This window comes from Plectropomus leopardus, chromosome 14 (genome assembly GCF_026936395.1).
Source record: "Plectropomus leopardus strain MGB_pleo_1.0 chromosome 14, ASM2693639v1, whole genome shotgun sequence".
NCBI classification, from domain to species: domain Eukaryota; kingdom Metazoa; phylum Chordata; class Actinopteri; order Perciformes; family Serranidae; genus Plectropomus; species Plectropomus leopardus.
In genome coordinates this window covers 9,062,135-9,075,107 of record NC_142189.1, presented here as the reverse complement: position 1 = coordinate 9,075,107, position 12,973 = coordinate 9,062,135, and the positions used below count along the sequence as shown (strand labels likewise).

Sequence of the window (12,973 nt, the reverse complement as noted above, 5' to 3'; positions counted from 1 at the left end):
TACTGTACGTGATGGATGGTGGATGGTAAAGGGGGTGGCCGTGAGGGCTGGCTGGTACAGCGAGTGTATGATCATCACGTCCCTGTGATGTGGTTCACATACGGTCAAAGAAACACTACGATCCCTGAGCAACGGTCCGTGACCACTGGATGCGGGGAAGAGTGCTTTCCAAGTCAAATCAGCCCCTGCATGGGAAGGACTGTTGACACTGTCGTATGGAGGGACTGTTTATAACACAGGAGGACTGGAAACACAGGGCCTCAGCAGCAGGTAATGCTATATAAAAAAAAACAGGTGAACAACTTTATCAAGTTATTAATCTACAACTTCATGTCCACGCCAGAGTTTGTTTAAATCTCTGCAGGGCTAGACAGGGTTTGCCGCAATTTATTACACCACACTTTGCCCCCTCCAAACTTTCAGAAAGTATTTTTGCATCATTTTGCAAACATGTCATTTGTCAGCCGGGCTGTGCGCGTTTTCTTTTGTAATGAACACGTTGAGTCGGCCCTGACAAGCCCTGTTAGGGCCTTTTTGTGGCTGCCGAAGGTTCGTGTTTGGGTCACATGTCTGATGACCTTGGAGACCGCAGGCCAATGAGCCTATTTGTGGCTCCCAAAATGCACATGGACGGACTCCACCTCACCCCGGGAGTCTGGGAGTCTTCGGCTCACAGATCTTGAATTTTAATGCAACAGCGATTTTCTAATTTACTGTGTTTTACACACGCCTAAATCCAGCTGAAAAAATTCTTTATGGCTTACAATTATAATGCATGACATTAGACCTTTGCTTTGATTTATAAAGAACAGCAGAGATTCCCAAAATCACACCACTCCCTTATGAGATATCTACTGAAGGCAACTTTGTTTTTTGTTTTTATTTTAAGATTGAGATTGGAAAATAGGTCTCTGTATGTCTGTAATACCACAATATTTTATATTTTTAAAACTTAATTTTCAACTTAAAATTTATGCTTTATACCATGGGTCTTCAACAAGGGGTCCGTGACCCCGGGTGGGTTCTTGGAGTTAATGCAGGGGGACCACCACTTTTTTGTTTGATAATTTTTTTTTAAAGTTTACGTCTGAAAATATACATATTATTGGCAAAGATAAATCAACCTATTCATGAAAACAAATATTTAATTTACAGTACACAAAACTGATAATAGGCCAAATGTTATCCATGAATTCATGATGTATAAATATATGAATCTATCAGTAATTATTAATTTAATCGCTTGGTATTTTATGCACCATATAAAGAAGGAGTCTTCAATGTTTTTCAGGTTGCAGAGCCCTAAACTGAAATAGAGAGGGAGCAGGACTCTACTACACAGATAATACTGAGTTGCAAAATAAACAGGGGTTACATTAATATGTAGGGCCCAAAGTGCCATGTAAAAACATACTTTTATACACTGCAGAAAATAAACTTTTCATGAATTATTGCAAAATTACCTCAACTTGTCTTCTCAAATTCAGGCAACTTAAAATTGTAAGGCAGTCTGGACACTTTTTTATGTTAAAACAAATAGTCTTTTACAGTAATATATAGTGCATACAATGCTAAGATATTAAAAACAATAATTACTGACTGATTTATATATTTTTACATCATTGCTTCATTTGATTCAGATTTATAGGTAACATTAAGATTGTGTTCTGTAAATTAAATTTTTCTTTTTCTTTTTTGAATAGGCCAATTCCTTGTTGCTGATAATCTGTTGGGTTCGTGTTTAGGTGTATTTTTAGATGTGAACTTTAAAAAATAAAATTTGGTGGCCACCCTGCTTTAGCTCTAAGGATCCCCTATGGGTCACGGACCCCCTGTTGAAGACTCTTGGTATAAACGTATGTTTATACGTTGCATTTTAGGCCCTATACCAGGGATTCTCTACTTGCTTTGCCTGAGGGCCACTTAATGCAAAATGCCAGAAGTCCAGGGGAGCCAATCACAGCAGCCCATAATAAGTATAGTGTATGCAGGGACGTTTTTAGGATTTGAGGACATTCAATTTTCTCCCTTGCCACATTTTTTGATTAAAAGAAAGCTCTAATTTGATACTTTTGTGCACCAGGACACCTTATTTACATTAAAAGTACAAAATCACTTATTTTTATTTTGAATTAGAAAATGATTGTGAACCCACCTGGCACCCATCGGGGCTCAAATTTGGCCTGCAGGCTGTAAATTGAGTATCAGTGCCCTACACAATAATGTGGGCCCAGTTTACTATGCAGCCCGATGTTATACGTATGGAGGTCACTGCTCTATCTGTCTTTCAGGTGTCAAAAACATTGAAGACCCTTTCTTTATATCCTAAATTTATTTGAGGAAATTGTGCAAAATAAATTTTATTTATATATGTATTTTGTAGGACGAGATATATGTAAAAATCCATCATTTAATTTATTTAAACTGTATATTTTTTTAGTAGGGAGCAAATATTCAGGCATAAATGTTTATGAAAATGGAAAGGGCTTTATTAAGTGACGTGAGGTTATTTTGATGACTAAAACAATTTTAAAAGAATTTGCTTTATGTGGTGTGTGCGCTCAAAACGCTTCTGATGAACCTTCCTAGTGAGCCGCGACGCTTGGTAATAGAAAATACAGGCCTGTGTGTGAGCGAGCACATATATTTTATGAAAAGCAGTTTCCTGCTCATGTAAAACAGGCTGGCAGGCGATAACACCCCGGATTTACCTCAAGTTAGCTACACGAACAGAAGGCAAGAGGAAATATTTATCCCCATATTAAAAACTAGGCTCCCCCAAAACAACCTGCAAACTCCAATAACAGCCAAACAATTTAATAAGATACATTCAATTTCATTGTGCAACATTTGTCAATTGTTATGCTCTAGACTCCAACATCAGACCAATGCCAATTTGTCTAAACGTGCGTGGAGACCCCCATGCTGTCTGTTAGGCTAATTGCACTTCATTCAACGTACCTTAATCTAATAAATAAACTTCTCTGTGGAGCTCCTGCAGGGGCTACACTTTTAGAGAAGTGGGAAAACAATGCTCCATTAAGACTTTTATCAAAACATAAACACAAAAAGGCATACAAACATATAAAAAAAAAAGCAATTATTAAGCACCCTGAAACACTAATGCAAAGTTTTCCCCCTCTTCTTTGCTTATGAAGTTATACGTTACCCCATTTTGCCCAAAGACATTTGCAGAAGTGTGCAGTAAAGAATCTGAGAGGAATTGTGTTGATGGATGGAGGAGCAGTCATACATCAGTCCTTCAGTACACCTGTCTGTCCTGCAAGTTCTTTCAGACAACAAGTTTGTGCTAAAAGTCGCCTTTATTCCTCGTGTGTCTTTGGTCTGACTGTGAGGAGGCGCAGGAGGAGGGATGGCTCCTGGGGCCGAGTCCTTCATAGAAAGGAGGCAGTGGGAATGAAACGAAGCCACAGGGGACAGACTTGGTGTCTCCTGTCCTCGCCGTCTCTCACTCACTCCCCTGCTCCTCTCCTCTCCCTCCTCATCAGTCTGACTTCACAGCGCCGAGGCGGTGACCGGGTGGATGGCATCCCGGTTGGCTGTCATGCTCTTGAAGGCCAGAGGGGTGGCGATGTCACAGTTGTGGGGAGATAGAGCACTGCCACTGGCCGGCTGCCATGTGGCTCCGGTCACATAAGCCGACGTGGTGGCGCTGTACCCCATGTAGGGTGACACTTGGGTGGTGGGAGGGTGGTAGGGAGGGATGCTGGGTGCTGTGACATAGCTGTTCACTGTGGGCAATCCATTCGGCGTCTGGGGACGAAAGAGACATAAAAATCAATGTTAGATGTCTGTTTTGTGGCCCCTCCTCTGTGTAGAAATCATATTTGGTGATTTTCACTCTGTGGTTTTCCCCAGAATTTTAAAAAAAAAGAAACTATTTGCTGCTCAAGAAAAGCTTTTTTTTTTTTTTTTGGCTATATTAGGTGACCCCCCAGCTCAGGTAGGCACACACGAGCATCTGAGCTCTAATGGAAAAAAGCTGAAGGAGAAATGATTGAATTATAAACAGCAGAAACTTACATTCAAACTTCACAGCCACCACATAAAAAACCCATTTTCCCAATTTTGATGAAAGTATGAATGATCAATTATGCGCTCTCATGCCCCTGGAACATATTAAACATGGATAAAAACCATACATGCGTGATTGCCCGTCTGTCTGCGGGACTTGTTTTCTACCCAGAGAGTGGACGTTTGCTCCGGCGGGCGTTGATATACCACGTCAGACGATGGGAGACAGGGTGGTTGGGAGGGGGCGCCACAAAACAGATGTCACGAGAGATTGAGAGTGAAAGGGCAGGAAGAGGGGAAATATGATAGAGAATGAGGCGAGGGTTCGGAGCATGAATGGGCTTTGCCTTTCTGGCACGGTGACAGGACTTAACTTGAGGAATTCACCAAAGCATTTCAGCAGGGAGGCCGAATTTCTGTTCCTGGGTGGTCTGCAACTACTGAGAATTATTTCTAAAAATGGGATCTTTTTTTTTTTTTGTTCTGTTTCTGTGACTTGTTTTTACTGACTGGCAGAGTCGCCGAGTCTTCTTTAAAAATAGATATAAAAAATTACACTCTAAGCTGACATTTGTGGGGATTATAAAACATAACTATAGAGAGAAAGCTCGTTCTGTGGGTGTCTGTGGGTCTGTGTCGGGTGGCTGTGGGTGTCTGTTGGTGTTTGTGGGTGCCTGTCTGGGTGTTTGTGTGTCTTCACTTGGCTCAACGACACTAAGGTTTATTTCACAAAGAGCCACACAGGCTTCAAACTGTGTTTAAAATGATGTTTTGCCATTTAAATTAATTGGAAAAATGTTTAACTAAGACTTAAGATCACATCTTCCCCTAATGAAAAACACATCAACAGCTACAGTACCTATACAATATATAGGGCCCACAAAATAACAGGAAACACCTTTCAGTATAATACATCCACTGCAAGAGCACTGCAGCCTCAGATATGACCACAGACAAGGGCGTAGCTGTTGTTGCAACATTTTGGGGGGTACACATACGGAAAGTGGGCATTTGGACATCCTCCCCCGGCTAATTTTGAGTGTCAAACATCTAATTTTCTTCATTTTAGTAAAAATTGTTTCATTCATTTTTTCCTCTTTTACATCAATTCATGAAAGAAATGTCTTTAATTTGTCAAAATAAAAGTCCTACTACTACTTTTATTATTCATTGTGGGGGACAAATGCACATCCACTGCTACCCCCCAAAACAATCTACGCCTAAGGCCACAAAGTTGAAGCAACACCTGTCTGTTACAAATTGAACAAAAATTATAGGGTTTACAAAGGGTGTGTTTATGTCTTACTGCATCAGATTGCATCTTTTGGGTGTTATTTTGTCCACAATTTAAGAGAATATACTTGTGTATTCTCAAAAACTGTATAGGTATATCTTAGAGTTGTGTGTTTTATTTGATACTTGTATATCGATAACATTTATCAGTCCAACAAAAACAAAAAATGCATAATTTAAATAATAATAATAAATCTAATAATAAATTATACTAAATAATTTTAAAATAATAATTTAAAAACGATTTCCCTTTTGTTGATAAAAATAGCTTAATAATGACGCATGTGTGGATGTTTTCATGCCTTTTTGAAATCATATTGTTTAAAACAGGTAAGATTAAATAGTGACTAAAGGCATTGGCGCCATTCATCCAAATAATTATAACTCAAACGAATTCACTTTGTCACGCTCTGATCCCATTGTTTATATTTCGAATAAATCATTAAGACTATTTAAAATCGCGTTAATCTGGCGTGGAACTGTATTAAATAGTATCTATCTAATTATTTATTATTAAGAAAAATAGATTTTACTGAAAGTTTTAATCGAAAGATGAACTCAACCAGCTCCGAGCCGCCGCGCGCACTGAGCTGGTGACTTAACCTTAAATCTACTTTAATGATGCTCCTCTTCTTCTAGAGAAAAACCTGAGCGTCCCACGGGTGCATCTGCCCTGCAAAGTGCGCCTATAGGCCACATGTTAGAAAGTGCAGCCTCTGGCCTAAAACAGAAATCAGTGTGTGTGATTCAGGCCCAAATGATGTCGCTCAATTTGAATTAACTTTGCATTGGCACTCAGCCTTAAGGAGAATTTAAGAGTTAGGCCTTTAGTTGTCAGAAAAATGTGGAAAACGTGACCCCTTGTTTTGAAAATAGGAACCAAATGGACTTCAATCTGAGAGCGTTTTCAGCTCCTTGCATGACACCTCTCATCTTTTACTGAGTTTCTCTCACAAACACAAACGCAGATCTCTTTAACATTAGATCAGAGCTGCAGCAGCTGCCTGCACAAAGACTCGCTAAATCCTTCAGTCTCATGGTGGAACACTGCTCACTTCACCATGCTTTGTTTTTCTTGCAATAAACTCTGTAATTTATAGAGTTGTTATTTTCTGCCTTTAATGGCTCACTTCTGTTTTTGTACAGTCGGTTTTAACCGCTCAGACAGTCAGTGTGTCCACTTCAGTGCTCTGTCTTCTGCTAATCTCACAGATCGGCCCTGTGCTCTGCGTAACGAGCATGAAAACTCCCCCCTGTTAGAAAGTGGCAAAATAAATGATGCGGCATGAAATTGTTTTGGGGGTTTTTCTCTCTGCCAAACTAAAACAGAACAAGGACGCATGCGCGCACACATGGTCTTCATGGCCCTTCATTTATTACTTTATCTAGAAAAAAATAAATAAATTAATAAAAGTACATAGAATACTCAAATTATTCTTTTATTAAAAAAGAAAATTATAAAAACCTAAATTAAAATAATAAATTAAATTAATACAAATAAGTCGCAGGACGAGTTCTTTAAAATTAGGGGAAAATCACGTATTTTCAATTATCATAAATGTATGTGAAATTCGACGTGCTTTATTTTGGGTATGGATATTTCACGTCTATTTATCGACTTTAACATTTGGCATAATAATAAATAATGTGCCTGAATGTTAGGCCTGCGCGACAGTTGTTTTAGACAAATATTAGCTGCTGCATTTTATCGCAAAAAACTGAACAAAAGATAAATTAATATTTTTTTTGCAGTTCAATGTTTTGTCTCAAACCGCAGCTGTGACACAAATCCATTAAAATACTGTAGGCCTATGTTAGAATAATTTCCCAGGAAACTGAAAACAGACTATATTAGTTTGCTGACTCTTATTTTATGGGTGTTAAAGACGCTACAATTAATTTTAAAAACCTAACATATCAAGAGGAGGCTGTCCAAAACTCTTTAAATGTTAAATCATGTGATTCGTAATAGCACTGACCAGCAGCAGGACCTTCAGGAAGTACAGAAATATTAAAAAATAATAAGATGTTATTAAAAGCACCATTACCAACTAGCCAACAGAAGGAGCGCATTAAAGATGTGGAATTTCCAACCCACGTAATTATTGAAATATTGTGAAATACTCAAGAGTTCAGTTAAGCCAGTTTGCCATAAATTTGGATATATTCTTCACTAAAGTTGCATTTTAGGTTATACAAAAATGAGATGTCCATTTTCTTTTTACCTGTGTGTATTTTGCGTCAGGTTCTAAATGCGGTTTATCCACGCCATTGATTAGTGGAGAGCTTGCTGGTGGGAAATTAGTCCTGTTTATAGCGCTCCATTCCTCTAGTTTGGCGCTGGGAAAGGATGGACTGTCACTAACTGGGGGGCAAAAGAGACATAGAGAAGAGAGGAGAAGGAAAGTCAGAAAGGAGATTTTTAAGATTAAGGGAAAAATAGACCCGCACAGGCCGCTGCTACTCATGCACCATCAGGCGCAGGTTGCATAAGAACAAAAACTTTGTGACATTTTGCAGTAAAGCACGAGTATTTGGCATTATGCGCACAGATAGCGCATATATCCAATTGACTTTCAGTGTACGTAAACGTTTCTATTCTCGAAGAGCTAAACAAAAATATCAGTTTTGTGTTTAACAGGAAATTTGCATCTGAAACATTTTCTAATGATCTGTAAGTGATTTAAAATCTTAAAATATGACATATTTTCTCTTTAGTCATTTTAAAAGAATTAATCAATAAGCGTGACCAGGCCTCAACATTTTCTGCAAGATTTTGGCTAAAACATTACACTTTGAGAAAAAAAATGAAAATATCCTTCATATTTTTTACACTTTTCTTAAAATAAACGTGTTTAAACTGAGTGAAATTGATCCTAGAAAGCTGAAGATGGACAGAAGTGAGTTGACTCTCTGGTGGGTCAGGGACATTTCAGCCCACCAAAGCGTCTTCCTGTCGGGGGACAAATTAGATTTACCTTCACCGTCTCCCTCCTTTGGTGCGTGATGGATATTATATTAAACACAGTCCCCAAAGTTTACACTGGAGAGAGCGAGTCCACCAAACTCGATAAAGGGATTTTAAAAAATACATAGGCCTATTTGTATTTTTGATGTTTAACTCTCAGCAGTTTACTCTGCAGCCTGTGCGTTTAAATCAGTGTGTGCCCGCATGCGCGCCAAATTAAAGAGCTTTGAGCTAAGTAAAATCAATAGTTTAGGAATAATAATCCTGCACATAGTGTTTAGATTTTTAGCTGATATTTCATGTAAATTTCTTATCCGTTTTTAAATTGGTGCAAAGGAGCTCTCACCTCTCCAAACTAAAACTGAAACGCTGAAAAACCTGCTGCTAACATGTGCAAAGAATTTCAAAATGCACAAATTGTTTATAAAGGCAGCTTCTCAAAACACATTCCTGTCGAGTGATTTCTCTCGGATACCTGCGTTGCGTTTTTCTTGTTTAGATTGCCCGAGTTTTGGGGTTTTCGCTTGGCCGGGGCGTGTTTTGTGTGCATGGCAGCCATGAATCCTGACAGCAGGACTGCTCGCAATGGACTGACAGCACTTCCCTTCCTGCCACTGGAAAACAAGCCCTCAGAAAAAAAATCCCTTTCACAACACCGAGCCGACCATTAACACTGATTTATGCCGGATCCTGTTTCACTGTTTCCAAAACAGTTGTGGTCTTGTTGAGTGCGCGCCAGCGCTATCTGGGCCTACCTGCATGTGACACATATACGACAAACAGCACAAAAACCGCACTAAAGTGAGCTGTTTGGCGCTTTTTGGGCCTGAATCTACAGTGCACAAAATGTCTGGCTCCAAGTCGTGGCAGACATTCAGCACACCTCATTTTGATGCACTTCATCTCACCGCCCTCCCCTCCGCTGTCCCTCTAATATTCCACATCCGCCTCTTAATTATTACTGCAAGCCGGACCATCTGTTTCTGGACTGACCTGCCTCCCTTTCAAATCAATATCAGCCGGCAGGTCAAATGGCATTTAAGCTCTCTCCACTCTGTGAAATCTGACAAGTTGATCCCGCTTAAAAAAGTCTTGGAAACCGAATGAAAAAGGAGCATAAATAATACTATTAATCTTAAAATATGTTTATATCTAATTGTTGAGTTTCCTCAACATTTAGCTACATTGACTGAATTTTATGAAGTTGTTGCAACTTTAAAATGACAGGTGGAATTACCTTGTTCTTTCTGTTTACTGTGCTATAAATCTGTATTCTGCTTGTTGCATATTTGTCTGTTAACAAAACATACTTGCAGATCTCCTGACCTCATCTTCAGCAAAATCCTCAGATCAAGTTAGGTCAGAATAACTTGGTTTAATAAAGTTGCAAACACTTAGGGAGAACAAGTTAATTCCACCTGTTATTTTTAAGTTGCAACAATGTCACAAAATTAAGTAAATAAAGCTAAATTTTGACTAGACGTACCAATAAGATATAGTCTATTTAAGAAAATACAATTATGATCGCCTAATTTGCAACCAGCACAAAACAGATATACAGCACAGAAAACTTGCTAAAACGCAGAGAGGTTGATTTAATTAAACTTGTTGTTTTTAAGTTGCAACAACTTCACAAAATTAGGTAAATATAACTACATTTTAAGTGAACTTAACAGTTAGATATGAAGTAAACAAAACGGAGACTAATAGTTATATACAAACGGTTTCCTATATTTTTTTTAGAAAAATAAAATCAACTTGTCAGATTTTACAGTGTGGAGGCCTGTGAGTGTATAACATCCCAATTTTGGAGGCCTACAAAAACAAATACTCCACTTTCTCTCTCCAACACACACTGCGCGCGAAACCCTCTTCAAAAGTTGTTTAAATGTAGTGCAATAAACAAATGCAACCGCCCTCCATGCAGCTTACTTTGTTGCTCTGTAATAGACCGTATCCCCAGAATATCTGTCACAGAGTGCGAGGAGGGCCATATCCTGTGCATGGCCATGTGTCCGGGTAGAGTGGGCATGCCAGGGGGAGTGGGCACTTTGGACGTCGGGTATGAGTATAAGTGGTTGTAGGGTATCGTCGGTTGTGGCGGTGGGTGAGGCGCCTGCTTGCCCGACTCGTACTGGCTCTGCTGGGACAGATTCCCGATCTTGTTGCGCAGGATCCGACTGATGGAGCTGACGGAGGGCAGATTGAACTTGTCGCAAACCCCGTCGGCGAGTAGCCTGTCCCGGATCTCCCAGGCAAAAATCCCCGGGTCTCGCTGCTTGTATGTCCGTATGTGCTTGACCACGGTGGGTGTGGTGACGCGCGGCTTGCTGCCTCCGATGGCCCCTGGGAGGATGGAGCCAGTCTCGTTGTAGCGGGCCAGGATCTTGCTGACGCAGCCGTGGGAGACGCGCAGCTGCCTGCTGATGTCACAGGGTCGAATCCCGAGCTGGGCCAGCTCCACTATCCGGAGCCGGATGGCGTTGGGGAGCGGCCTGCCGTTCACGAAGACTCCGCCGAGCTGGTTCACCTCACCGAAGGCTGGCTCTGATGGTGTCAAAAACAAACACACAAACGGGCAGAACAATGAGACAGCGATTAGGTAACAGCGGCCCACCGCAGACGGCTTTAAAGAGGCCTGATATTACCAAACACATAATGGTAGGCCTTTAAAATGAAATATTTAAACATTTAACTATTAAACCGTGTTTTTGATCCACTTCTAACACGTTTTAATCATTTTTAAGAGAACTATGTATCCAAAACACTTATATTCGTCTTAATAGCTGGTTTAAAATTATGCACATGCACAATTTTTACGCTTTAACCGTTTCAACAGAAAAGTTTGCACTCTAAAATACAAATGTATCACTTTGACTTGCGTATAATGTGTGGATGAAAAGTACCAACCAACAGCTGACTGATAGCTGTCGTGCACGCGAGCTAAACTTCACATGAATGTCAAAACTCGTGCGTAACAGACACATCCTACAAATCACTCTACTGGTGTCTTCCCACTGGATTAACAGCTAAACTGGCGCATTAAACACCCCAAACAGACGATATCTCGCTTCATTTTCACACCTTACCCCGTTGGACCGTTCGCTGCATCCCTGACAAGAAAAAAAAACAACCCGATCCAACACTGAACTCACCCATCGTGTTAAAGCCGCAAACGAAAAACACGGTGTCCGCTTTGTGCCTTCTGCGTGGGTCCTGCTCCGCGTCCAGCGTGTCCACTGTCCAAAACCGCGTCCAAGAAAGTCTTGTTGCGCGATAAAGGCACAAGAGGGACAAAATTCTCGATCTGTTTCCTGACGGCGCTGGAGACAGGCTTACATTTCAATCTGGAGAAATTAGGAGGCTGGACTTCCAGCGCTGCTCCCGCGCTGATTGGCTCGGCTCTCCAATGGAGTTTGGAGATTGCTCAGAGCCGCGCTGCGATTGGTGGAAAAGTTTGACATGACAGGTCCACAGAGATCCCCCTCCACCTCTTGTCCTCCTCCTCGTCTTGCTCTCTCCCGTCAGAAAGCATAGCTGGGGATATGCCACCATGAATGCGTTTGTTATTGAGACAGATATGATGAGCAGAAAGCGATATCAAGATTTTGAATGTGGCGCTGAATTAAAACATGCGTAAAAAGTTCCAGCGGGTGACAAGGAATCTTCACATTAATAATAATAATAAGGATTATTATTATTATTATTATTATTATTATTTCATAAAAAACACACAGGTTTCTACAATTAATAAAATAGTGCAACGTATCTAAATTTAATCCTTTATTTTTGTTTTTATAACGAAGATTAAATCTTTCAAAATAATAATTTAAAAAAATGGTCTGTTATGAAAACAAGAAAAGTGGAAATCCTGACTTTGTGTAGCTTTTCAGCTCCACGACACCACCCTTCATCTCCACCTTTTAAATGGCATCATTAAGGAAATGGGAGGAAATGAATGATTGGTTCTGAGTAATGTAATTGGCTGGGTGATATTTGTAAATTGTATCTCCGTGCGCTTGGGGATTATCACACTTTTTCCCTCATTTGTCGCCCATGTTTTTGCTTTCCTTTACGCATCAAGCGCTGACTGCTACACTTTGTAAAACACGCCAAAAACAATTCCTTCACGGGATGATTTTTTTGGGTTTTTTTTAAAGTTAGGCGATCAAAAGGCGAACATGTTTAACCTTTGGACAGAATCTGCCTGGTCATGCAGTTTGGAAACATACCAGATTTGTCTCTTGTGCCAATTTTAAATGAAATATTCTATGATTAATTTGGTCGTGCGTGAAACGAAGATTACGCTTTACAGTGTTGTTTTAACTCAATAATTTTCACTTTTCCTTTTCAAACTGTGAGTCCATTTGATCTGCATTAAAGCTTTGCTCAGGACAGGCCAAACGGTGCCCTTTTGCCAATTACGCACTGCAAGCGTCAAAGCATTAGTGCTCCTATATGATAAAGAAATTGCCTTTTATGTCCTAACCTTTACATAATTACCTCTCAGGCTAAAAGTCTGCGCACCAATGCTTTCTGAAAGGATTATTTCTAACTTTACTACCTGTGCATACAAGCTCACGCTGCACAGAAACCACTTGCAAGCAATAAGAAAGATTTGTTGCCCCCCGACACAAGAAACAAACACACGCCATAATTTTGCGCCTTCACTCTCTC

At 40.1% G+C, this 12,973-nt stretch overlaps 1 protein-coding gene across 2 annotated transcripts; it reads right to left on the bottom strand.

Annotated features, from left to right (window-relative positions):
- Positions 1 to 2,628: 2,628 nt before the first annotated feature.
- Positions 2,629 to 11,624, bottom strand: pax9 (paired box 9). Of its 2 annotated transcripts, XM_042501455.2 has the most exons (4): positions 11,452 to 11,624; positions 10,229 to 10,843; positions 7,554 to 7,693; positions 2,629 to 3,774 (listed from the first exon to the last, which is right to left on the bottom strand). In XM_042501455.2, the coding sequence occupies exons 1-4, from the start codon at positions 11,453 to 11,455 to the stop codon at positions 3,517 to 3,519; spliced, it is 1,017 nt and encodes a 338-aa protein (XP_042357389.1). In that variant the 5' UTR covers positions 11,456 to 11,624; the 3' UTR covers positions 2,629 to 3,516. The 2 variants fall into 2 exon arrangements, with proteins under 2 accessions (XP_042357389.1, XP_087943463.1); XM_088087337.1 differs by lacking the exon at positions 7,554 to 7,693.
- Positions 11,625 to 12,973: the final 1,349 nt, after the last annotated feature.